The sequence below is a fragment of the Schistocerca americana genome, chromosome 2, assembly GCF_021461395.2.
Source record: "Schistocerca americana isolate TAMUIC-IGC-003095 chromosome 2, iqSchAmer2.1, whole genome shotgun sequence".
NCBI lineage: Eukaryota > Metazoa > Arthropoda > Insecta > Orthoptera > Acrididae > Schistocerca > Schistocerca americana.
The window spans coordinates 1561344-1585496 of record NC_060120.1 but is presented as its reverse complement, the minus strand read 5'-3'; the positions used below and the strand labels follow the sequence as shown (position 1 = coordinate 1585496).

At 44.7% G+C, this 24153-nt stretch overlaps 1 protein-coding gene across 2 annotated transcripts in view; it reads left to right on the top strand.

The window, feature by feature from the left end:
• LOC124596000 (cytochrome P450 9e2-like) overlaps positions 1 to 24153 on the top strand; it is a 44154-nt gene that overhangs the window by 8682 nt on the left and 11319 nt on the right. For both annotated transcript variants that reach the window (XM_047134946.1, XM_047134947.1), the window contains exons 2-5: positions 3466 to 3856; positions 6538 to 6675; positions 17266 to 17459; positions 17571 to 17763. In XM_047134946.1, the coding sequence (XP_046990902.1) occupies positions 3469 to 3856; positions 6538 to 6675; positions 17266 to 17459; positions 17571 to 17763 (913 nt within the window). In that variant the 5' untranslated portion in view covers positions 3466 to 3468. The remainder of the gene's footprint in view (positions 1 to 3465; positions 3857 to 6537; positions 6676 to 17265; positions 17460 to 17570; positions 17764 to 24153) is intronic.

Below are 24153 nucleotides of genomic sequence, written 5' to 3'. Positions count from 1 at the left end.
GTTAGGGTAACCGTCCGTCAGCCACTTTATAGTATCTTGCAGTGTTTGTTTGTACACTGATGAGTTAAAACGTTGTGGCCACTTGCTCAATAGCTTGTTTGTCCGTGTTTCAAATGAAATACATCAGTGAATTCGCGTATCAGGATCAGACTGTTTGTTGGTAGGTTTGTGGAGGTTTGTGGCATTAGATGTCTACGCACAGGTCATGTAACTCGCGTAAATAACGGGCCGCTGATTTGCGTACGCCCTGATGGCGCCCGGTAGCGACCCAGATGGGTACCATAGGATTTACATCAGGCGAATACGGTATCTGAGACATCACTATAATGCTCCTCAAACCAATGTAGCACGGTTCTGGCTCCGAGACACGGTCAATTATATGGCTGAAAGATGACTTCGCTGTCGGGGAAGACATCAAGCATGAAGGGATGCTAGCGGTCCTCGGCTGTCAGTGTGTCTTCGACTACCTCCACAGCTCGCATGCGAGCACAGAGTATGTCTCCCACAGCATAACACTGCTCCCATCAGCCAGCGCCTGTGGGGCGCTGCACGTTTCGAGCCAACATTCACCTCGATCACGGCGTGTGCGGAGACGACCATTGACCTAGTGAAGCAAAAACGTGATTCACCCGTAGAGCCAACACGTTTCCACTGATCGTCGGTCGATCCCCATGGTTCCGTGTCCACTGCAGTCGGAATTGACGACGTCGTTGGGCCAACATGTGAACACGTAGGGATGGTCTGCTGCGCAACTTCGTGTCCAACTACGTATTATGAACGGTATTCTCCGAAACACTTGTGCGTGCCCGGGCACTGTGTTCTTTGGGCAGAGATGACTAACTGAAACTAACTTACGCTAAGGACGAGACACACAAACACACACACACACACACACACACACACACACACACACACACACACACACATACCAGAGGGAGGACTCGAACCTCCGACGGGGGGAGCTGCGCGGACCGTGACAAAACGCCTAAGACCGCACGGCTACCCCGCGAGAGATGCCACAGATCACCATCTATCCTACGTTACAGAGCAAACAAGCCTCGGAACCGCAAGTTTTGTGTAGAATCATGGACGTCCAACCATTTAGCCCATAGTGGAAGTTAAACTGTCCTTCTACCTCTCTCCGTGGACACTTGAAACGTCCCCTTAGAAAAATTTATGAATTACTGTGCTGATAAAACTCTTACGCTATTTGATTTTCAAACAGGTGAGCAAAACTGAACTTACTCAGACATTTCGCTCTTTGCCTATTCTGATCAACACTAAACTGACACACAATATTTTTAGCGCTACGCAATCTGACTTTCAGTAATCCCTACAGAAGAATGGCCCTGACTAACATTAACCTATACCTTTCATGAATCACTTACCTCACAAAAATCTTCGTTACTCGAAATACTGCAATACAGCGAGCGCCACTACTGCCAGCTAAATAAAACATTCAAACTACTGAAGGCACTAACTACTGATAGACATAGTTAGCAAATGAAAGATTTTGGTAGAGAACAAACAATGTACGAGGGCAGTTCAATAAGTAATGCAACACATTTTTTTTCTGAAACAGGGGTTGTTTTATTCAGCATTGAAATACACCAGGTTATTCCGCAATCTTTTAGCTACACAACACTATTTTTCAACGTAATCTCCATTCAATGCTACGGCCTTACGCCACCTTGAAATGAGGGCCTGTATGCCTGCACGGTACCATTCCACTGGTCGATGTCGGGGCCAACGTCGTACTGCATCAATAACTTCTTCATCATCCGCGTAGTGCCTCCCACGGATTGCGTCCTTCACTGGGCCAAGCATATGGAAATCCGACGGTGCGAGATCGGGGCTGTAGGGTGCATGAGGAAAAACAGTCCACTGAAATTTTGTGAGCTCCTCTCCGGTGCGAAGACTTGTGTGAGGTCTTGCGTTCTCATGAAGAAGGAGAAGTCCGTTCAGATTTTTGTGCCTACGAACACGCTGAAGTCGTTTCTTCAATTTCTGAATAGCACAATACACTTCAGAGTTGATCGTTTGACCATGGGGAAGGACATCGAACAGAATAACCCCTTCAGCGTCTCAGAAGACTGTAACCATGACTTTACCGGCTGAGGGTATGGCTTTAAACTTTTTCTTGGTAGGGGAGTGGGTGTGGCGCCACTCCATTGATTGCCGTTTTGTTTCAGGTTCGAAGTGATGAACCCATGTTTCATCGCCCATGTTTCTTTGACAAGAAATTCTCACCCTCAGCCACATGACGAGCAAGCAATTCCACACAGATGGTTCTTCTTTGCTCTTTATGGTGTTCGGTTAGACAACGAAGGACCCAGCGGGAACAAACATTTGAATATCCCAACTGGTGAACAATTGTGTCAGCACTACCAACAGAGATGTCAAGTTGAGCACTGAGTTGTTTGATGCTGATCCGTCGATCATCTCGAACGAGTGTGTTCGCACGCTCCGCCATTGCGGGAGTCACAGCTGTGCACGGCCGGCCCGCACGCGGGAGATCAGACAGTCTTGCTTGACCTTGCGGCGATGATGACACACGCTTTGCCCAATGACTCACCGTGCTTTTGTCCACTGCCAGATCACCGTATACATTCTGCAAGCGCCTATGAATATCTGAGATGCCCTGGTTTTCCGCCAAAAGAAACTCGATCACTGCCCGTTGTTTGCAACGCACATCCGTTACAGACGCCATTTTAACAGCTCCGTACAGCGCTGCCACCTGTCGGAAGTCAATGAAACTATACGAGACGGAGCGGGAATGTTTGAAAATATTCCACAAGAAATTTCCGGTTTTTTCAACCAAAATTGGCCGAGGAAAAAAATGTGTTGCATTACTTATTGAACTGCCCTCGTATTTACCTTAATAGTGTTCAAAAGTCATAATATATATATCAGCTCATGACATCCAGTCTTACAAATTTACTCTCTCTGATGGACACACGTCCAGATCATCCGCTCTCAAAACTCCGCCATCTCTCTCCCCACACCCACCACTGCTGGCGGCTCACCTCCAACTGTGCAACGCTACGCTCTGTTAACAGCCAACAGCCCAACACTACAATAGCAAATTCAAACAATGCAAACCAACCACAGACTGCACACAGCGCAGCCAGTGATTTTCATATAGAGCGCTACGTGGCGTTACCAACATAAAAACCTAAACAGCCTACTTACGCGCTCACGACAGCAGCACGTGAACATTCGATCAGCTTCGCCGTTTTTCAGATACTTGTTCACAGCCCGTATCTTCGCTAGGGTGATTCTCCGTCCGTGTCTGCTCTGCTTACACACTTTTGTTGCCGCGCCACGTGCGCGCAACGCTACCAGGCGGCATCCAACGTCGCTTTGGGCAGTGGTCATAATGTTTCGGCTCATCATTGTAGATGTAGATGACCGGATATCGCCGCCTCCCTACACCGGTGTGCACGTGGCGTGTCGTGCCGGCAGGGGATGTCTTGTGACCAGTGGTCGGTGTGGGCGGCGCTGACTGCGGGCGCCCTCTTGCTGGCGGCCGTGCTGTGGCGGCGCTACGCCACGCACTTCTCGCGGCGCGGCGTGCCCTGCGCGCGGCCGCTGCCCCTCGTGGGCAACATGCTGCAGATGACGCTCGGCAAGAAGGCCATCCCCGACGTCGTCGCGGAGCTGTACGACAAACTCGACCCGCACCCGTACGCGGGCGTCTTCAACTTCACGATGCCCCTGCTCATGATCAGGGACCCGGAGATCATACGCGCCATTACCGTCAAAGATTTCGACCACTTCACTGACCACGTGGGCTTCGAGACGAACAGCAAGAAGGCCAACCCTCTGCTGAAGAAGATGCTTTTCTCCTTGAAAGGTAAGATACCATTTTATCTTTCTGATTCGCTATGTTTCTTTGCTCTGATAGTAACTTATCTGCATTTTGATTGCTCCATCTCCTGCAAAACCAAAATTAATAGTAAATTGCGAGGATATTCTGTCCACAAGTAGACTAGAAGAGAAAGTGGTTGTTAATTTGCTTTTATACAAATACGGTATACCTGAAAATTATCTTAAGGCCCGTCCACATGGAACGATCTGTTTGCGCAAATGTCTGCGCACATCGTATCTGTTCAGACGGATCGTTGCCTGACAACTGGACATTTGCGGAGATATGACTTGTGGGTAAATCTGAAATTGGAGTTGCAGGTGTGAGCGAAATTGCCCATATCTCTGAGTTCAACACACACCTGCGCAGACAGGTTGGACCATGTGGACAGAAGATCGCCGCAAATGTGGCACTAAAATGAATTTGAGTCAGCTATTTGTTGAGTTTGGTGTTTGTCGTCAGAGGTGCAGAGTGAATTTTAAAATTCACGTCACTGTTCTGCAGACTGTATCGAGCTGCATGCGAATCATACATGTTTGTGGAAAATTAAAAAGTAGGGAATTCAGCTAAATGGGTAAGAAGGCAGCTGTTTATAATACTTTAAGAGAGAAATTACGAGCGGTTGACACTACGGCAAACAGCGAAACGGTACGCAATAAAAAAAAAAAATTCGTTGTGGACTGATAAGCACAAAGAACGAAGCAAAGTAACGAAACCTGTTCTATCTGGTGTCGTGGGATTCCTAGTTTACTTTCACTCAGTACTGTCCATTGGCATAATCTAATGTCGCGAGAAAGAGTAGGCCCTATTTGTTCTAAAGAAGAGTGCAGTCAGAATATTGTGTTCAGCTGATAAAGGAACATCTTGGAACAGTGCCTTCAGAGAGACAATTATTATTAGATTTCTTTTACTTTAATTTTTAATATAATATGTGGGTCATAAGAGGAGTGATTTATAGGTGAACTGCAGAATTCAGTACCACTAGCTAGCACTACCACACTACAACTAAAACTTTCCACATATACTATGAATACCTCTCTAGAGTTCAGAACGAAATATTAGTTTCTGGTGCAATAGTTGCTGGTAGACTTTAGGCAGGGAATTGAAAATTCAGCTTAGAAAGAAACCGAACTATAGCTCGTTGGCCAAGTATATACTGTCTCAAACACGTCTAAAACTGTAAAAATGTGATCTATAATTTGACGGAATTGAGGTACAATACTTTACTTGCCTTCATGAAATCATCCTTCATGATAGCGTAAATAGGATACGTTTGTTGGGTTATGATTTCACACACTCAGTGCTTATTTCGAAATTGCAATACCACATTCTAGATCCTTATACGTTCTATTACCACGAATCTTAACATCACCGTCAGCCGCTCTTGGGGAGAAATTGCTCTCCTCATAGAAGTATTTTTTCCCTTATTATACTAGGAGCTGTGAGCATCAAAAGATACTTATACCAGCTTGCGGCACGCGCCAGTGTCTGTCCTGTCTGTCTACTGTTGCTGAATCAGCCACAGTGATGCGGTGATCATCACTGCAGGAGAATTTTTGTACATAGGCTTTCGCCACATTTATGATATGGACGGTTTGAAAATGGATACAGGTGTCCAAAACTAGTCGCCATCAAGAAATTAAAAAAAAAACTACTTTTTAATGCAGCCTACAACGGAACTACATCATTTATTTCACGTAATTATACGTTCATAAAAATAATTACGCTCACAAGTTTGTTTGTGTGGCCATCCTCCGCAGCAAGCATATAAATACTTGTTTTGAGAATAAAACTGCCTTTCCCTGCTGCTACTTACTTTTTTTGTATCTCGCCTGGAAGGCGGCGCGTGGGTAGGAGCAGGAAAAGGTAATACACGTCGGTACTGCTAGTGAGTAAAAGTGGTTTACTGGTGCACGAATATTTACACAACTTAGTACGTAGGTGCGAAGCTGAAGCGAAGTGTCCCGGCCGTCTGCTCTTCATCAAATGGGCAGAATCTGCAGCGGAGCTCGTAGATCTGCACAGCGCCTGCTGGAGAGCGCTATCGTCGGTGTCGGTCGTAGTGCCAACTTAAGAACTCGAACTTAAGCCGTGGCATCGCTGCTATCGATACCACAACTTTATTCATCCCATACGCGTTTCGCCTTCGCATCATCGGTGGAATCTGTGACGATACAGTTTTGTTAGTTATAGATTATCAAACAGTTCACTTCGCTATTTTTTGTAAAAAAAGGTAATTAGTTACGATTTGCTGATCTGCGTTTCCTCTCATCTGGTCTGGAGGTCGCACTACCACTTTTATCACTGCCATACAGTCACATCTGTCTGTTCTCGCCTTCCACACACTGTTCACCATGTTTCTCACTCTTTTTTGTGGTGGACTATTGTTCTTTTGTCACTCGATACAATTATTTCGTCGTACACTGCTTTTCACAGCGTAAATATTGCGACTCCATTACGTGTTTCATGTTATTTGGTATGTTTACCTATTTGTTGCCAATCTAACGAAGTATATGTTCGTTACTAACTTCTATTTATGATGTTTATACCCTTTTGTGTGTGTGTGTGTGTGTGTGTGTGTGTGTGTGTGTGTGTGTTACTCATACAAACACATGCGGCAGCTTTGATGCGGCTGACAATGCATTATTTTGCGTTCTTTCTGTTCTCAGGAAAGGAGTGGCACGACATGCGAGCCACCCTGAGCCCGGCTTTCACTTCCATGAAGATGAAGAACATGTTCGTTCTGATGACCGAGATCGGGCAGCAGCTTGTCGATTATCTGCTGAAAGAAACCGGTGACGGTGAAGGTGAGTGTCTGTCCTGTATGTACTTGCAAAAGAAATGCTGTCAATATGCAGGGTGACGCAGACTCATACGATTTTTGCTTCATTAGTGTACATCGGTTACGTTAAATCGGTTTGCTAATATCACTCATTTACCTTATCTGCATGGAGCTTTTTGTAAAAATGGAATTGTACTCAATATTAATCGCCTACAAGAAATCGCATGCAAACGAGCATAAAAATATTTAGCGAGAACACCCAAATACACTGTTTTGCAGAACGTAAGGACGAGGTAGGTAAAGTAAGACAACGGATTAAGAAGAACTCGGTGAAAACGAAAGTGCCAGTCGCCTGACAGTCGTGTACAGAAAGCGAGGGACCACCTGCGGCTGTAGCGCCAAATAGGACTGGCCCCGCAACACGAGGCAGCTGAAGGAACGGGAGAAGACAGGATGTGCCAATCGGCGAGCTGTTACGGCGCTCTGTGGTGGCGTTCTTCGTTACAACGCGGGCCACAGACAGTGGCTTCACACGGTGAATAATCGTCGTGACACTGGAAGGACTGGAAGGACGGAGAGGGACGAGTAGCTGAGGAGTGTGGCACTGCTCGCAGCACTGTTTCACGCGCACGGGGAGCGCTTCGAACGACAGGCACTGCAGCCCAAAGGATAGCAGGTAGCTGACCAGGGTCAACTACAGCAGCAGATCACCGCCACGTCGTACAGCTGGCAAGAAGGGACCCGTGACAAAGAGCGGGTGCAGTTGCAACCACATTTAACAGAACTGCAATGCACTCGGTCTTAATCTCCACAGTGGCACGGCAATTGCATGGGGGTGGTACATATGGCTGACGACCAGTACGTTGTGTTGAGATGAAACCCGCCCATCAGCGGCACCGTTTGGGGCGATGCCACGAGCGTAGGGACTGTATCAGTGGGCAGTGGGGTCGCGAGCTATTCGCAGATGAGAGCAGGTTCAGTCTGTGTAGTGGTTCTGGACTCACCCTCACATGGGGAGAGGTAGGAACACGTAATGCACACAGGGACATTGTCGAACATAGTCGAGCAGTTATGGTGGCGAGGGGCATAATGTTGCTTGGGTAAACTGACCTCTAAATGTTTGAACACGGTACACTCACAGGTCAGAATTACTGTGACACTACACTTCTTACTGATAAGCGTCATTTCAGGTGTGAATTCTGACACGACTTTACTTTTATGGATGACAATGAATAGCACAGGGGTGCTCTTGTAACGACAAGATTTTCGGCGGATGGTTCCCCGGAGTTGAATCCCACTGAGAACGTGTGAGATTTATTGGGAAGACATACTGCAGCCCGTCCATACGCATTAACCGACTATGCAGCAGTTGTCAATCGTGCTGTTAGACAAATGGAACGCCCCGGCACAAGAATTCCTTACGAATGTTGTGGCCAGCACGAGAGTAAGTCGTAGAGCACTGCCATCCGTAGTGATCGGACACCCCAATAAGAAACATGTCCCACCTTTTCTAATATCTAGGGGACCATTACAAATCCCGTTGCTTTCAGTCTACTTTTTGTCTTTAAACAAAAGTGTCATTTTCGTTCGTCTCATTGTCTATTTATTTGAGTTATCTTCGCTACTGCACCGTAGCAGTTTCTTCTGTCTAAGGTCCAAGTTTCATCGAGCTATGTTACTTGCCAGTGACACATCACGCGAAAGTTATTTGGTTTTTCACACGAGTGAAAGTTTACTCGCATGAACGAGAAGATCACTGAGAGAGAATAAAATCAAGAATTTTTTGAACAAAACCAAGACTTTAAACTACTAAAAATAATTTAATAAATATCACTTTTTCCAATCTAAGGCGGTGTGACACAGCAACCAATGGCAACAGTATGAAAGAACACGCAGTCTTGGTTGCAAAACTGCAGGGTAAATAAAACAAAAACCCCAATTTTGCAACCAAGACTCTTTGTTCTTTCGTAATTAAATAAATTTTCAGGTGTAGCTTTATAATCTGTTTAGTTTGCACCACTCACTGACGGAAACTGTGTTTTAGTTTCAGCTGTCAGTTTAGCTGTTACAGTGAGACTTCAGAACGCGATGCCATGTCTCGTTATGTCAGGTCTGACACTTCTTGAATAGCAAATTATCGGTAACGTGATTCGCAATACAGAACTGTTGTACGAGTCACAGTTGGTGGCGCTAAGGCCATACTCTTCCTAGACATGAGGTGCTACAGAAACTTGCTAAAAGTTTGCAATTAAATAACTAAAGCACACTTTTAGAAATAATTATCCAGGAAACTTGGATAGCTATTGGGTGGCACGATTTTGAAAAGTGAGAAGTAGGAAAGATTGGAATATACACTCACGGAAATGAAAAGTGTTACACCGTGAAACAGCAAATCTTATAGAGATGTTCATCACTCAACGTGTAGTAAATGATAACGACGGGAGCTGAAGAAATGAACGAAAGTTTTTGCCACAGCCAAGACCTGAACCTGAATCGGGGTCTTCTTGCAGGTGTGCTAGCCGTTACACCACCACAGCAGTATATGTAACTCAGCTGCACGGACTACCAAAGTCTAATGCCGTCCGTAACACAAACTGTAATATATTGATTATTCCTTGCTACTGCAGTGTTATCTTGAAGGTGTGAGAAAGGAGGACAGGCGCTCCAAGGCGAGGAAGCAGAGACGACGCTGAGGGCAGACGAAACTAGGAGAGATACTGTTACATGAAGTAAACAGTAAGGGGAGAGCCCTGCGAAAATGCAGACGCCCCCAGACGCGGTCCCAGGGTGTTAGTTACTCTTCAAGGAATTAACAGGTAACTTCGTACGTCGTCTAGTTGCTGTGGCAGGTTGCCACCGTAGAACTTTGTAACCAACAGGCACGCACTAGCGTATAAAGCCAGCTTGATACCAGCCCTGAGAACAGCAACGTCAGTAGGCTCACAAGGGTTAGAAAGAGAGCGACAACGCCAAAAACATGTTGACCTAGCAGTCCCCACTCCGGGGAGCCCGAGGGGCGGGGCTAAATGACGTATAACAATAATGTTGCAAGCCTTATTTGGCAGAGCAGTTACGTTTAGCTTATGGACTTAGAGCAACTGCATTAACATCCCCGCCTTAGGAGCAGTTGAGGGGACCGAACTAAACCGTGATTGGCAGGCGCCTCCAAGAGACCTACGGGACTGGCTGGGTTGCTCTAAGTCGGAAAACAGTGGCTCCCCGCGACTCTTTAAAACCCCCAAACCCCGTATTTTGGCGGAGTTCTCAGTCAGACGATCTGGACGCTGAATCCGCGTCCGTCGACTCCACCCTCGGTCCAGCTCCGCGTAAGTCTGCTCTCTCGCTTGGAGTGCGTCAGTGAACAGTGTCACATTCAGAATGTTTTGCTTGTTGTCTTAAGATGCTGCTAGTGTTTAGTACTGTGGTTAGTATCCACTCCTCGGACTTCTTCAGGGGCTTCTATTGCAACAGTGTTGATCATGCTATTTCTAACCCTACAACTAGCCTCCAGTGAATTAATTAGTCCTGTATGGAGTAAACAACTGTTTCAAAACCCTGTTTGTCCGAGAATCTCCACAACGAGTTCCCTACCAAGTCTCACCATCTGCATTTCTAGTAAATGCCTATACCAGTGTTGGCTCAGATAGAAGAAAACAATCAAACGCCTTCACTGTGAATCGTCCTTCTGCCTTCTGCTGTGTACCGCTCGGGAGCGTAGATTGACCAGCGACCCCTTTTCTCCCTCTCCCACCTATGTCAGGACACGACAGAAGTTCACATCTTCAGCTGAAGGCTTGAATTGAAGTTTGTGTGAGGGAGGGCACTCGACCATGTAGTTAAGGAAGGTTAACTTGCCTTTCTATCACCGAAATTAAGTGCCGTCGGGCTTGACTGGGTGACCAGCCGGGCCTGCCAAGTGCTATTGGCAAGTGGGGTGCACTCAGCCCTTGTGAGACCAATTGAGGAGCTACCTGACAGAGAAGTAACTGCTCCGGTCGCGAAAACTGAGAGTTGAGTGACGACCACATACTCCCCCTACCTGCACTCAGTGACGGCTATCGACTGAGGATGACAGGGCGGTCGGTCGGTACCGTTGGGCCTTTCGAGGCCTGTTCAGGTGGAGAGGAATTTTCGTATCCCATACTTGCTCTATAGATAATAAATAAGCGAATGGGGTAGGTCAGTCGAGCATCAGTGTATACCTTAAGGTGTTTTTGCAGTGAACGGAATCATCCTATTGGAATATGCCATGTGCTACGCTGGTCACGGAGGGTATGACTACAGCGTTTATCATGATTTCTCCCGTTGTGTCCAGGTGAAACTCTGGGCATAACTGTGAGTTCTTTGACTGCCCAGCAAGATGACACATAGGAGCTCTGCGTCATGAAATATTAGTTCAATTTATTACATAGACGAATAAAAGATTTGCTGAACTCTGGCACACTTCTTTGCCACAGGAGTACTGGATAACTTACAACTGACTAGCAAAACAATGCTTCATTCACTAATTAACAAACTGTTCTCTTGAAGTACAGTGTTCCACATTTACAGAAATACCAGTCCATCTCAGTCCCTACCCAGTGATGGTGAGTGCTTCATCTGAGGTCACAAACTGGGATAGCACTCTCCCATGCTCTGCTCTATATTGACCTCAGTATGAGGGCGCTGCAGTGCTGAGTGGGGAGGCGAAGTCTTCAGGAGCTCTTTCCATACAACGTTAAGGATTGCAGCGAGCTCTCACTAATGTCTGTGGTATAGATATGCATTGCCAATTTTGGTGTGGCTCCGCGATCTATGGACGATACCACACCTCCCACATACTGGGAAGCATCATAAACAATTACTACTTCAGCCCTGTTTTTGTATCCATTTGCTCCCCACACAAGGGAGCAAAACATTTCAACGAGGTGAAGCGGTATGGGGTGAAGAGGTATGTGTATTGACAGTCACTGCTTCTTGTGACATTTCATCTGGTCGGAACTTTGGCGTCGATCTGACCACCACAGACAGAATCGAGTCTCATCGCTGAACACCACAGAATGACCCACAGTGTCCCACTTGATTCTTGGTCCACACCATGGAATACTGTGATGTCTGTGGTGTAGCGTCATCGGTAAACGACGCTTGTCAGCTCGACATCTCAACCATTTCCTTATTCTGGCTTTTGACAGGTAGTGACACTAATGTGACTGGACCGTGTATGATGTTCCGATCTCCCTCATGCCATGATTCGATATCTGTCGAAGACCGCAAGATGCGATTAACTGCAAGTGCACGTCACGTGGACACGCATTTTGTTGGTGCGCACCTGAAAAGTTCCAGTGAAGTTAGACACACCCCGTAATCGTCATATAATTGCACCATTCATCGTTTGTAGGATTTTTTTGTAGTCACCGTCTCTTCCGGAAGACAATTCCATGTTGCCCATATATTGGCTTCCAAGCACAAAAATTTTGATTTTCAGTGTTACACGTACTTATTGACCGAATTTAAAATCCCGTCATTATCTACTCATTAAGAGGGATAATCTTACGTTAACAGTTTAACACAGTAAGAACAGATATAAACTGTGTGTTTGTCTTGATTCAGTGTACCTGCCAGCGGGCGTTATTCATACAGTGCTTGAGACTGTGAGCACTTAGCTGCTTCCAACAAACATGACACGTATTTCAAACTTTTACAAAAGTTTTCTCGCTGCTACCCCCAATAAAACGATGAAAGGGGGAAAAAAATTACCACTTACTACATTTTAGCTTGTCATGCAATCAAACCTCAGCATCGGATATGACGTTTTAATTTATTACATCTTTACTATCGACTCTGTTCGGAAAAAAGTTTGCAAATAGTATCCACATATACCAAGGAATGTACCTACAAAATTATATCATTCTACGACACTTGGTTCAGGAGACATAACGTCAAAAACATGGAGAGGTGCGAAAAACTAGCTTTTGCTTAAAATGGAGTGCAAATTACTCACATTATATTCACCCACTGTTTCATAATGAGAGCACTTAGTGACATTCAACAAAATTTAAGTATAGCTTCAATCCTTCCATAAACTTTTCCTCGCTTACATGCTTAGAGTCATAATATTAAACACATTAACTCACTTGTAAAGTAACCCGACGTTTGATGCTGTTTTGTAGATACGAATTCGAGTCTTTAAAGAATCTGGGCCCTACTGCTAAGGACGAAATTTCAGTCAACGTATTCCACAGGCATGGAAACACTAGAATAAGGTGCTTGTGTTCGAACAGTTTCATTTCTGTCAGTGCATGTACAAATTGGTTCGAAAGATCTAGAAGGGATGCAAAAATGAATCTGTCATCGTAGTACGAATACACTCGAGGGCGGCCTAAGTAAAACTTTTGGTCAATAAAACACCTGATAAATAATATTACGTTCCGGTCTATCAGTTCACCTTCTGAAACTAAAAAGAGAGTGTGATGGATATAGGTTCATACAGGGTGTCTCAAACCTTTAGGGTCAAATTGGAACAGGTGATAGTGGGACCACAATTCATTATACTGAGATAGGGAACCAATGGTCGGAATTGCATATTTATTTTGTTGTGGACATACACAGCGTACACCGCATAACACCAACGTAACTCTTAGTAATTATTCAAAGCATGCATGGAAACGGCATATGAGGTTCTGCTGCACTCGACGATCCGTGGCGTCTGTTGTACCACGAGACAGGTGGCTTGGACACTAACAAGCAGGTCTTCGCCATGATTCTATGGGGGTTTCATACATCGACGTCTTGACGTAGACCCAGAGGGAAAAGTCCAGAAATATGAACTCCGGCGACTGAGCTGATCACGGGGCGGGACCTGCCTTTCAATCCACCGATGAGGTACACGTTGTTCAGGTGCTGGCGGACGTCAACATCGAAGTGGGCTGGTGCACCGCCATGTTGGAACCACATCCTTTCGCAGGCGAGGCTACAGTCTCCAAGAATTACGGCAGTACAAGTCGCAGTAACACCAGGTAACGTGGACCATCCAGACGGGAAGGCAGCAAGTAAGATCCTATCAGGTGAAATTGGACAACGCCCGCCCATACGTTGACGGAGAATCGTTGCTGTTGGCCAACGGTGTGGTTGGCGTGGGGATTGTCCTCACTCTAGACATGGCTGTTGCGGCTGTTGAAAACTCCATCACTGATGAATCAGCCCTCACATGTGAACAGTACTGCGTTGGATAATCCATTGACAGAAGTGAACATGGGACTCAAAATCTGTTGGTCCCACTGCCTGCACACGTTCTTTGATGGTAGGGGTTCCACCGTGCGCCCCACGCTGTATCCTTCGAAGTGAGCGTTTCACGGGCAAGTTGAAGGGTTTTTACTGCTGAGTGGTCCGCAAACTATCCAACACCACCCCGTCAATGTCTGGTGTTGGAACATGCTTTTGGAGGGAACCTTGGCCGTCTGTCTGTGTCAAGAACGATCCCGTCTCTCGTAAGTTGGTATCCAGGGAGATAAACTTCTTCCATTTAGTATGACACTTGCTGGGAAAGCGTACTGCTTTACGGGCGCATTAAATGCATGTCTGGCAACTCTCGTGATGAATAACGTCCAGTCTCCAACTACGCGTCACGCACTGTACACAGTGTTACACCTCACAAGCTGTCTGATGCGATGGACAACTGAAGCAGGGATAGTGGTGTTCGTGCCGCAGAGGTTAATCCGCCTGTACTACGCATGTGGTCGTCACATGACATATACGCCGTGAGCTGAGTTGTGTACATTATCGCGGTTTGGTGGTCATGGGTGTAACCTGTTGACCACCTGTTGGCTGTTACAGTGTACAACAGACACCCGTGATCTTTGCGAGAGTACAGCAGAACTGCGTGCACCGTTGTGGTCGCATATTATGAGCTACATTTTTGTTATGCCATGTACACAGTGTACAGTAAAGTGACGAAAGGAAGTGTGTTACCTCCAAATATCGTGTCGGACATCCTTTTGTTCAAATGGTTCAAATGGCTCTGAGCACTATGGGACTTAACATCTATGGTCATCAGTCCCCTAGAACTTAGAACTACTTAAACCTAACTAACCTAAGGACATCACACAACACCCAGTCATCACGAGGCGGAGAAAATCCCTGATCCCGCCGGGAATCGAACCCGGGAACCCGGGCGCGGGAAGCGAGAACGCTACCTCACGACCACGAGCTGCGGACGGACATCCTTTTGTCTGACGTAATGCAGCAACTCCGCGTGACATGGACTCAACAAGTCGTTGGAAGTCCCCTGCAGAATCACTGAGCCACGCTGCCTCCATAGCCGTCCATAATTGCGAAAGCGTTGCCGGTGTTAGATTTAGTGCTCGAACTGACCACCCGATTTTGTCCCATAAAGGTTTGATGGGATTCACGTCGGGCGATCTGGGTAGCCAGACAAGAATGCCATCGTGGCATGGCGTACTGTCATCCATAAAAATTCCGTAGTTGTTTTGGAACATGAAACACGTAAATGGCTACATATTGTGTACGAGTAGCCGAACATAACCAGAGGGACCAGTGCATTCAGTGTAAACACAGCCCAGGTCATTGTAGAGCTGCCGCCATCTTGCACAGTGCCTTGTTGACAACATGAGCCCGTGGCTTCATAGGGTCTGCGCCTCACTCACTCGAACCCCGCTACTAGCTCTTGCCATCTGAAATCGTGGCTCGTCTGACCAGGCCACGATTTTCCAGTCGTCTACGGTTCAGTCGATATGGTCACGAGTCCGAGAGGCGCTGCAGTGGATGTCGTGGTGTCACCAAGGTCTGCTGCCGCAGTCCATTAATGTACGGCCGCGCTGGCCTACCGGACACACTCTTCGTACGTCCCACAGTGATTTATGCGATTATTTCAAGCTGCGTTTGTAACATTCCAGACTTATGGTTGCCAGCCCTGCTTTATCTATTACTAACTAGATCAATGCTCTTATATCTCCAGCTATAATTAAATTCAATTACTTTTCGATAATAGGAAAAAGGCTTTTAGAAGAATAATTGCAATACCAGGCAATAGTAGTTACAATACGCTTTGTACCATAAACAACCAAAATCAGATTGAGGAAATTAATATATGGAAAATGTTTGGATTAAAGTATAATATATTTCGTTCTCATCATCTGTAAATGGTAGGAATTAAATCTCGAGCCTAATCAACAAAATATAGATAATTGATCGTTTAGCATTGTTAAATGCTTATTTCTGCAATTTCAATGTTAATGTGATTTTTATGTGTTTAAAAAGTCTTAAACTTGTTCTAAGAAAGTAGGGAATATTACACAGTGTTTGATAGTGTTGTTGAACTATTTCATATTATAAATTCTGTTTTGCATTATTATAACCAGTAGTACATTGTAGGAAGAGTATAAATACTCGGCCTCGAGTATTGTTAGGGCAGATGAGTGTTGGAACCACTAGAGGACAGATCTGTGCGTACTGCTGAGGTAAGTTCTTGGTGCATGATTCAGGTTTGGATTTGCAATAGAGCGACTCGTGTGTTGGACATTGTCTATAACAGCATATTAGATCAGTGCAGTGACGGATTATTTCGGAGTGTTATACAGTTTGATTTAATATCGCAAAAGGCAGAATGATATGTGACTTTATATTCGCACTTTGTTGAGTATTAGTGTTGAACAATGAAATGGACGTCACACACGCATTTCTATCAAATTACTGCATCTGGACTATTTAATATCGCCAGTGTAGTATGTGCTACCATCGGTTAGCTGTAGCAGTAACAACGAGGCTTATTACACCGAAGACTGATCATGAGATACAGGTTTTGAAGTGAATAAATCTACGTACTTACTTTACTTCAGTTGTGGGCTACATCATTGTAGTGAAATCCATTATGGTATCCTGTATTTATTAAACAAGCATATTTTAGATCGTGTATGCAATCGTCGAGGGGCACCGAAGGCTAGATATTCACAGGTATTTAAACCATTTTTTAACTTCTCACTAACCGGTGGGACGTTACTTTCTGCTTGTCTGTTAGCACTGACAACTCTATGCAAACGCTGCTACTCGTGGTCGTTAAGTGAAGGTCCTCGGCCACTGCGCTATCCGTGGTGAGGGGTCATGCCTGAAATATGGTATTCTCGGCACACTCTTGACACTGTGGACATCGGAATATTGAATTTCTTAATGATTTCCGATATGGAATGCCCTTGCGTCTACCTCCAAGTACCATTTCGCTTTCAAAGTCTGTTAAATCCCGTCGTGCGAGGATAATCACGTCAGAAATCTTTTTACATGAATCAATTCAGAACCAATGACAGCTCCCCCGATACACTGCCCTATCACCATCTGTAGATATGCATATTCCCCTCCCACGTCTTTTGTCACCTTAATGTACGTCCATAACGCATTAAATATGCATTTCCGAGCATTGGTTTCATACGTCAATACACTCGATTGTGGATCCACCATCACCTGTTTCAGTCTGTCCCAGAAGCTTTGAGATGCCGTGTATAGATGAAACATTCTTGGATGCCTCGCGTGATAAATGTAAAACTAGGCTACTGCCTGATTCACTTTTCCGGTTCGTAGCGAGACGTGAGAGTAATTGATCTCGTTTGTTTGTTTTCTTCTGGCAAAGGTAAAACCCTGACACTGGAGATGAAGGACTTCTTCACGCGCGTGACCAACGACATCATCGCGACGACGGCCTTCGGCATCAAGGTGGACTCTCTGTCGGACCCCGACAACCAGTTCTACAGGATGGGCCGCAGCCTGATCAGCATCAAGCCGCTCGTCGGAGTCGGCTACATGATGTCCCCGAGGCTCATGGAGGTGAGTAAGGGGCCCTACCTGCCTGCCTGCCTGCCGCCAGCTGTCACACGGGTCTGCCGCGGTAAGACCTCCACTGGGACTAATACTTCTCTTTTGTGTTATGTTCGGCAGTTACTGGGAATACCGTTCTTCGATCCGAAGACTGTGGGATTCTTCAGGACCATGGTGTCGGACACCATAGAGACGAGGGAGAAGCAAGGCATCGTCCGCCATGACATGATTCACCTGCTGATGCAGTCTCGGCGGGGGGAACTCTCTTCCCCCGATGGAGGGAAGAACGGGGTCAGTGAGACCAAGGGCAGAGGTAAGTACACACTGTATCACTGCCAGTAAAAGAGTTCTGTCTGTAGAGTAGAAAACTTCACCGCTGGTTTCTTATATCTCTGTGAAAAGCTTAAGCAAAAGTTGCTTGAACATGAAAATAGACCAGGTTCCCCTTCATTCGGAAAGTGTCTGCACTCAGCGACTGTTATGTTGCTTATAAATTGTAGAGCGCAGCAATCAGTCGTCCTTGTTTGGATTTTATTACGCAAATCCAGATTTCGGCTAGTGGCCAGCCATTATCAGTGCCAAAATACAACAAGTAGATAGTCAGGTGATATAATAAAAAGTTACAAGTAATGCCATAACTTATATGGATTGTATATTACATACCACTATTTTCTGTTCACGATGCATATAAGTCCCTGTTGTTCGGGCGTCAGTCATATTTCTTTTAATACTACTGTATGAAGAAGGTAGGCTGTGTGGAGAACACATCGGCTGGTTGTATGTATGTGAACTATGTATGTAATATTTAAGAGGAGTAAAAAGAAACCTTCAAATTTGCATGGGAATTACAAAAAATGAAACATAAGTAAAATTCTTTAAATTCCTGCTGTCTGCCTTTTTTTTTTTTTTTTCAATTCCCCCCGAAGGGGGCGAGCTGGCAGCAGCTTACTACGCTGCTCTACAGCCTACAGACTTTTTTTTTAAAAAAAAGGAAGAAGAAAGAAACAAGAAAAAACAGGCGATAAAATGGTGATTTAAAGTGGAAAATGGCGTAAAAATGCGGAAAGTTAAAACAGAAAGCAAAAGGGGATGGCAATGTTGATAAAATACACAGGAAACAGACAAGTAACATAGTAGACACACAATTAAAAAACATGGCGACAGTCTGGCTTCTGTTCGCAAGTGATAAAAAGCACACCCAGCGACAGTATGATGGCTGTTCGCTACACTTCCCAAAAGACACAACACGGAGCACGCACTGGAAAAACACACTGTAAAACACTGCACGAAAAAGGCGGCACAAAGATGGCACTCCCAATCCAAGGCAAATGGGGGGGGGGGGACCTGGAGTAGGGGGAAAAACAAGGAGGGAGGAGAGGAAAAAACGAAAAGGGGGGGGGAACCAAGGAGGGAGAGGACTAATAAAGGGGGAGAAGGGCAGATGCGAGACGGAATGAGAGGAGGCAGAGGAGGGAAATGTGAAAGGACTCGGGGGAGAGAAGGGGGCAAAGAGAGGGGAGGTGTGGAAGAAAGAGGATGGAAGGGGGGGAGAGGGAGCCCGGGAAAAGGACAGAGGAAAGGAGGCGGAGTGAGGATCAGAGTTGATATGAGGGATAAATTGAGGGAGAGAGGGCGTCATCCGGGAGGGGGAGTTGATGGAAGCCACCTTGGGAAAGGAGATGTAGGGTGTGGAGATGGAGGGTAGGTGGGACACAACGGTGAAGACGTGGCAGGGGGTGGGGATCGGAGAGGAGAGGAGCAACCAGGGGTTGAGGGGGTTCAAGACGGCGGAGGTGTAGAGGATGCGAATATGTTCGATCTGACTTATTTTTTTTTTTTTTTTTTTTTTCTTTATTGAATTTCAATTCCCCCAAAGGGGGCGGGCTGGCAGCAGCTTAGGACGCCGCTCTGCAGCCTACAGATTTTCTGACAAAGAGCAGGAGAATAAATAATAATAAAAAACAGGCGATAAAATCGGGGACTTAGTGAGTAACAAGGTGAAAAGAAAATGGGGAAATTAAAACAAGCAACAGAGGGATGATGAAGCGAATAAAAATACATACGGAGCAGACAGGGAAAACAATAGACAGTTAAAAGAAAAAAAAAAAAAAAAAAAAAACACGGCGACAGTCTGGATTCTGTTCGCAAAGTATATAAAATTCACACCCAGCGACAGCATGGTTTCTGTTCGCAACACAACACTGAATAGGCACTAGAACACAGCACGAAAAAGTCGGCAAAGGTGACACCACAGTCGAGAGCAGGTGGGGGGAAACTGGACAGGAGATGGGAAAACAAAAAGGGGGGAAAGGAGAGTAAAAGCGAAGGGGGGGGGGGAACCGGGAAAGGAGCTGATGGAAGATGAGGACCCATAAGAGGGGTAGGGGGCAGACGCGACAGGGAGGGGGGTAGGCAGAGGAGGGGAAGACAAAAGGACTGTGGGGGAGAAGGGAGGTAGGGAGAGCCGTAGTGGGGAGGAAACAGGACGGAAGGGGGGGGGGAAGAGGGAGCCCAGGGAAAGGACAGAGGAAAGGAGGGGGAGGGAGGATCAGAGTTGATAGGAAGGATAAATGGAGGGAGAGAGGGCATCATCCGGGAGGGGGAGCTGACGGAAGCCACCTTGGGAAAGGAGATGGAGGGTGTAGAGATGGAGGGTACGGGGGACACAACGGTGAAGACGTGGCAGGGGGTCTGACTTATTTCATATTTGCCAGTAAATATAGAAATATACCGGTACATAAGAAATTTCCAGGTTCATTCTTTGTGTGTAAGTTGTTTTATTCTTTAAACAACTAAACAGCTTCAGATATGTAAAACCTTTTTAAAAAAAATATTTATAACACACAAGAAAGCTATATGCAACTATTGGAGTTGATCTGATTTAAATGTTTTCATCTTTGTATTTTCTCTCTTTATTTAAACATCATGACAGGTATGTTGTTGCTCTTATTTACTAAATAGTTCATAGATGGCGCCAAATGACAGCCAGGTGGATGGTTGATGTAACTTAGCATTCCGTTATAGATGTAGAGGGTACTAGTCTGTTTAAACAGATTGTACTTATAAATACAATAAAACCAATACACTGAACTGCTGTTACTAACAATGTACACGCATCTGAGCTAACGTACCATGGAGAAAGTTCCGTGCGTTCAATATTATAACGATCATACCCGTACAGTATTATGCTAATGGCTGGTACGTATTGACAGGACAGCATGAGCTACTTCGCTTCCCTTCCGTCAAACATTACAATGAAACTTCCTGGCAGATTAAAACTATGTGCCCGACCGAGACTCGAATTCGGGACCTTTGCCTTTCGCGGGCAAGTGCTCTACCAACTGAGCTACCGAAGCACCACTCACGGCCGGTACTCACAGCTATACTTCTGCCAGTACCTCGTCTCCTACCTTCCAAACTTTACAGAAGCTCTCCTGCACACTCCGCTGCAGAGTGAAAATCTCATTCTGGAAACATCCCCCAGGCTGTGGCTAAGCCATGTCTCCGCAATATCCTTTCTTTCAGGAGTGCAAGGTTCGCAGGAGAGCTTCTGTAAAGTTTGGAAGGTAGGAGACGAGGTACTGGCAGAAGTAAAGCTATGAGTACCAGGCGTGAGTTGTGCTTCGGTAGCTCAGTTGGTCGAGCACTTGCCCGCGAAAGGCAAAGGTCCCGAGTTCGAGTCTCGGTCGGGCACACAGTTTTAATCTGCCAGGAAGTTTCATATCAACGCACACTCCGCTGCAGAGTGAAAATCTCAGTCTGGAAACATTACACTGTTTCCTAGCAAAAAGTTTTCAAACAATTCCCAGAACACAATATTTTATATGAAAATTTATATGAAATAGGTCTCATTTCGAGTTACTTTGCTACTTTTGTGAGCAGATGATGAAAGTAATGGGTCGATAAATGTTGCATAAATTTGTTTACATTCCTAAAAAATATTCTAAGTTAATAATGTTTTTATTTGGGGAAATGAGACGAGTGTATTTTTCCTATAACTACGTTCCCCACCGAAAGAATGCTTATGTGAGAAACTTCATCGCATACGTCTACAACTACGTATGTATTCGGCAAGCCGCTGTATAATGCTTGCCTGGACAGTGCATCTCTACACGGTGCTTCTCTGTATTCCGTGCAGCCGTAACTGTAAATTACTCAGTAATGTATTTCAAATTTCAGCAGGTAACAATTCTTCCAGAATAGTTCAATTACCTAAAAGATCGTTAACATTATTCGTCTTCTTCATCACAAATCTTTCAATTGGTCGGCACCTCTTCTCCTAGACCTATTAGAAACTATTTTCTTCATTTCTGTATTATTAGGGACTACTGCTTATTTTAAAACTTGTCTGTCGCAGTTTCCGCGGGATATCTCTCCTTGTAATGTTCCTTGTAGGACATTAACTAGTAACTGGTTGTGTCGTATTAATTGCGAATGTACTGGTCTTCTTCCTGGTATTGTCTCCTGTATATCCTCTCTTCGTCAGTTAATTGCAAGATTTCTTTTTGGTGTTTTTTTTTGTGTCCAGTTTATCTTTAACTTGAGTCTGCACTCTAGCGGTATACCTCAAACACTTCAAGAGATCTCATTTCGGTTTTGCTTATTGTCAGCGTTTCTCAGCCATAAAATGCTACACTCAAAATTCAGGGCTTAGCCACCTTTTCGTCACATCTATACTCACATTGTTTGAATAAGGAATTTTTATGTTATAAATTATCGTATGTTATCTTATAAGCTTTATTTTATTTCTTCTAATTGTAATGTTTATTACTAATAGTGGCAATAGTAAGATGCTATGTTGCTTGATGCAGACTGTAAACTAGACGTAGGACGTAACGTTATTCATAGTAAACTGTAAAGTATCAGTACAACATTCAACAGCAGTATTAAAGAGTAACATTGAAACCAGAAGAAAACTGGTTTGTAACGCAGAGTAAACTTTATTTTTTCTTAATTTTTTTTCCAAAGGAACTTTTAACGATGGCTTGAAAACCATTATTTTTGCAGGATTCTTTTTTTTGTTAAACGATTTTGAGAGACCGATTGTTATATAATTGCAGGTAATTTATTTGAAGCCGTTAAGCATTTGGGCAGTACCGTATTTAATGTGCCAAATGTCTTAGTCAAAATTTGAAAATGGAAAACCTACACAGAACACTGGAAAGATAAAATTTTTATACAGTGTATAGCTTCTTAAACTTTTTATTGCGTCTGTTACCAAGTTTGTGTAGATGAGAAATGTTGTTAGCAGCATATTCATAATAGTAGGTTCGAACACTGAATATAATACCACTGTTTTTATATAATCGAGTTTTAACTGGTTACTAGGCATCACAAGATTTGCTTATATTTAATGAGATGACAGCTAATCATATCTTGGTGTTTGATGCTCTAAAATAGACGTGGTTGCAGAAAAAAGTAGGACGAAATGTTTGCTTTTACGATACACAAAATCGTTTTAATTTATCTGCCCAATCTTGTTTTGCCTCCGCTGTGCTATCATCAGTTCTTCCTTTTACTATAAATATGGAAGAATTATAACTCGTAATAAGGTCAATGACGTCTGGAAAAATAGGGATAACACATTTGTCATTACTATTATAATTTTTTGCTTGGCGCATCAGATAGTTCTGGCCAGACAGTGTGTGTGTCATTTGCGACAACGTGGTGTTGTACTACGAGTGTCGGGGTTGAGCGAAATCCCTTTCAGTGTGGTTATGGTGCGAAAATTTTGCCGAGTATAACATCTTCAGTACCTACGAAAATATTCAAACAACAGCTTCACTGAAGGAAATTTGACTTTTTGTAACCGCCCTCTTAAAACAGCATATCTTTTCAGTTGACTCGCTCTCTACGAAAACTGATGAATGTCTTCTGAACGAAGCAATCTTGCAGTTAACGCAAAAAATTGCAACAAGAGCAGTAAAATGTTTAGACCTAATTTTCCAGTCACCACTCATATTGCAAGCGTATTTAACAATTTCAAGTATGCAGTAGAAATAATGACCTACTGAAGGTGCCACAGAGGTGCTGAAACAGTCCTGGAAAAAGTAATTAAGAAGAATGAGTGTTTTTCACAAACAGACAGAACCAGTCTGCTAATGGGATAACAACATGGGCCGGTCTAGGGAGATCGTATTTTCAATCTTATTGTTTCAAATATGTGGCGACAATCAAATGTAAGAAGGAAGTAATCTGGTAAAATGCAAAGAAGGAAGAAAAGTTCTGCTTTGTAATAAACTGTACAGGGATGAAATGCGAGAAAATCTGGAGGAGAAAATACAGCCAGTAAAGAGTCGCAAAAGGTGTATGATGAGTATACCGACACTGTTGAAAACTAAGCTGGTAGTACATAAATTGTTGATTGCAAAAAAAAAAAAAAACTACTTTCGAATCCTAACATTGTGTAACTACCTGTAGCCCATAACTGAAGTTGCTAGTGTCGACCAATTACACTCTCTGTGGAAGAAGGAAGTTTCATCACTGTTGTGCACATAGTTCCGCGTAGTCAGCGCATACACAACTTTCCCGCTAAAGCGCGCCCCGCTAAGCACAACAGCGCAGGCGCAGCACTCGTCCGTCTCCGCACCACGAGATGGCGCTGCCTTAGAGACGGACCAAATTCTGCGTCCGCTGATCCGCATATTAATATGTAACGCAGCCAATGAGATTGCTGCTAACGTAGAACCTTTTCTCCTCGCGG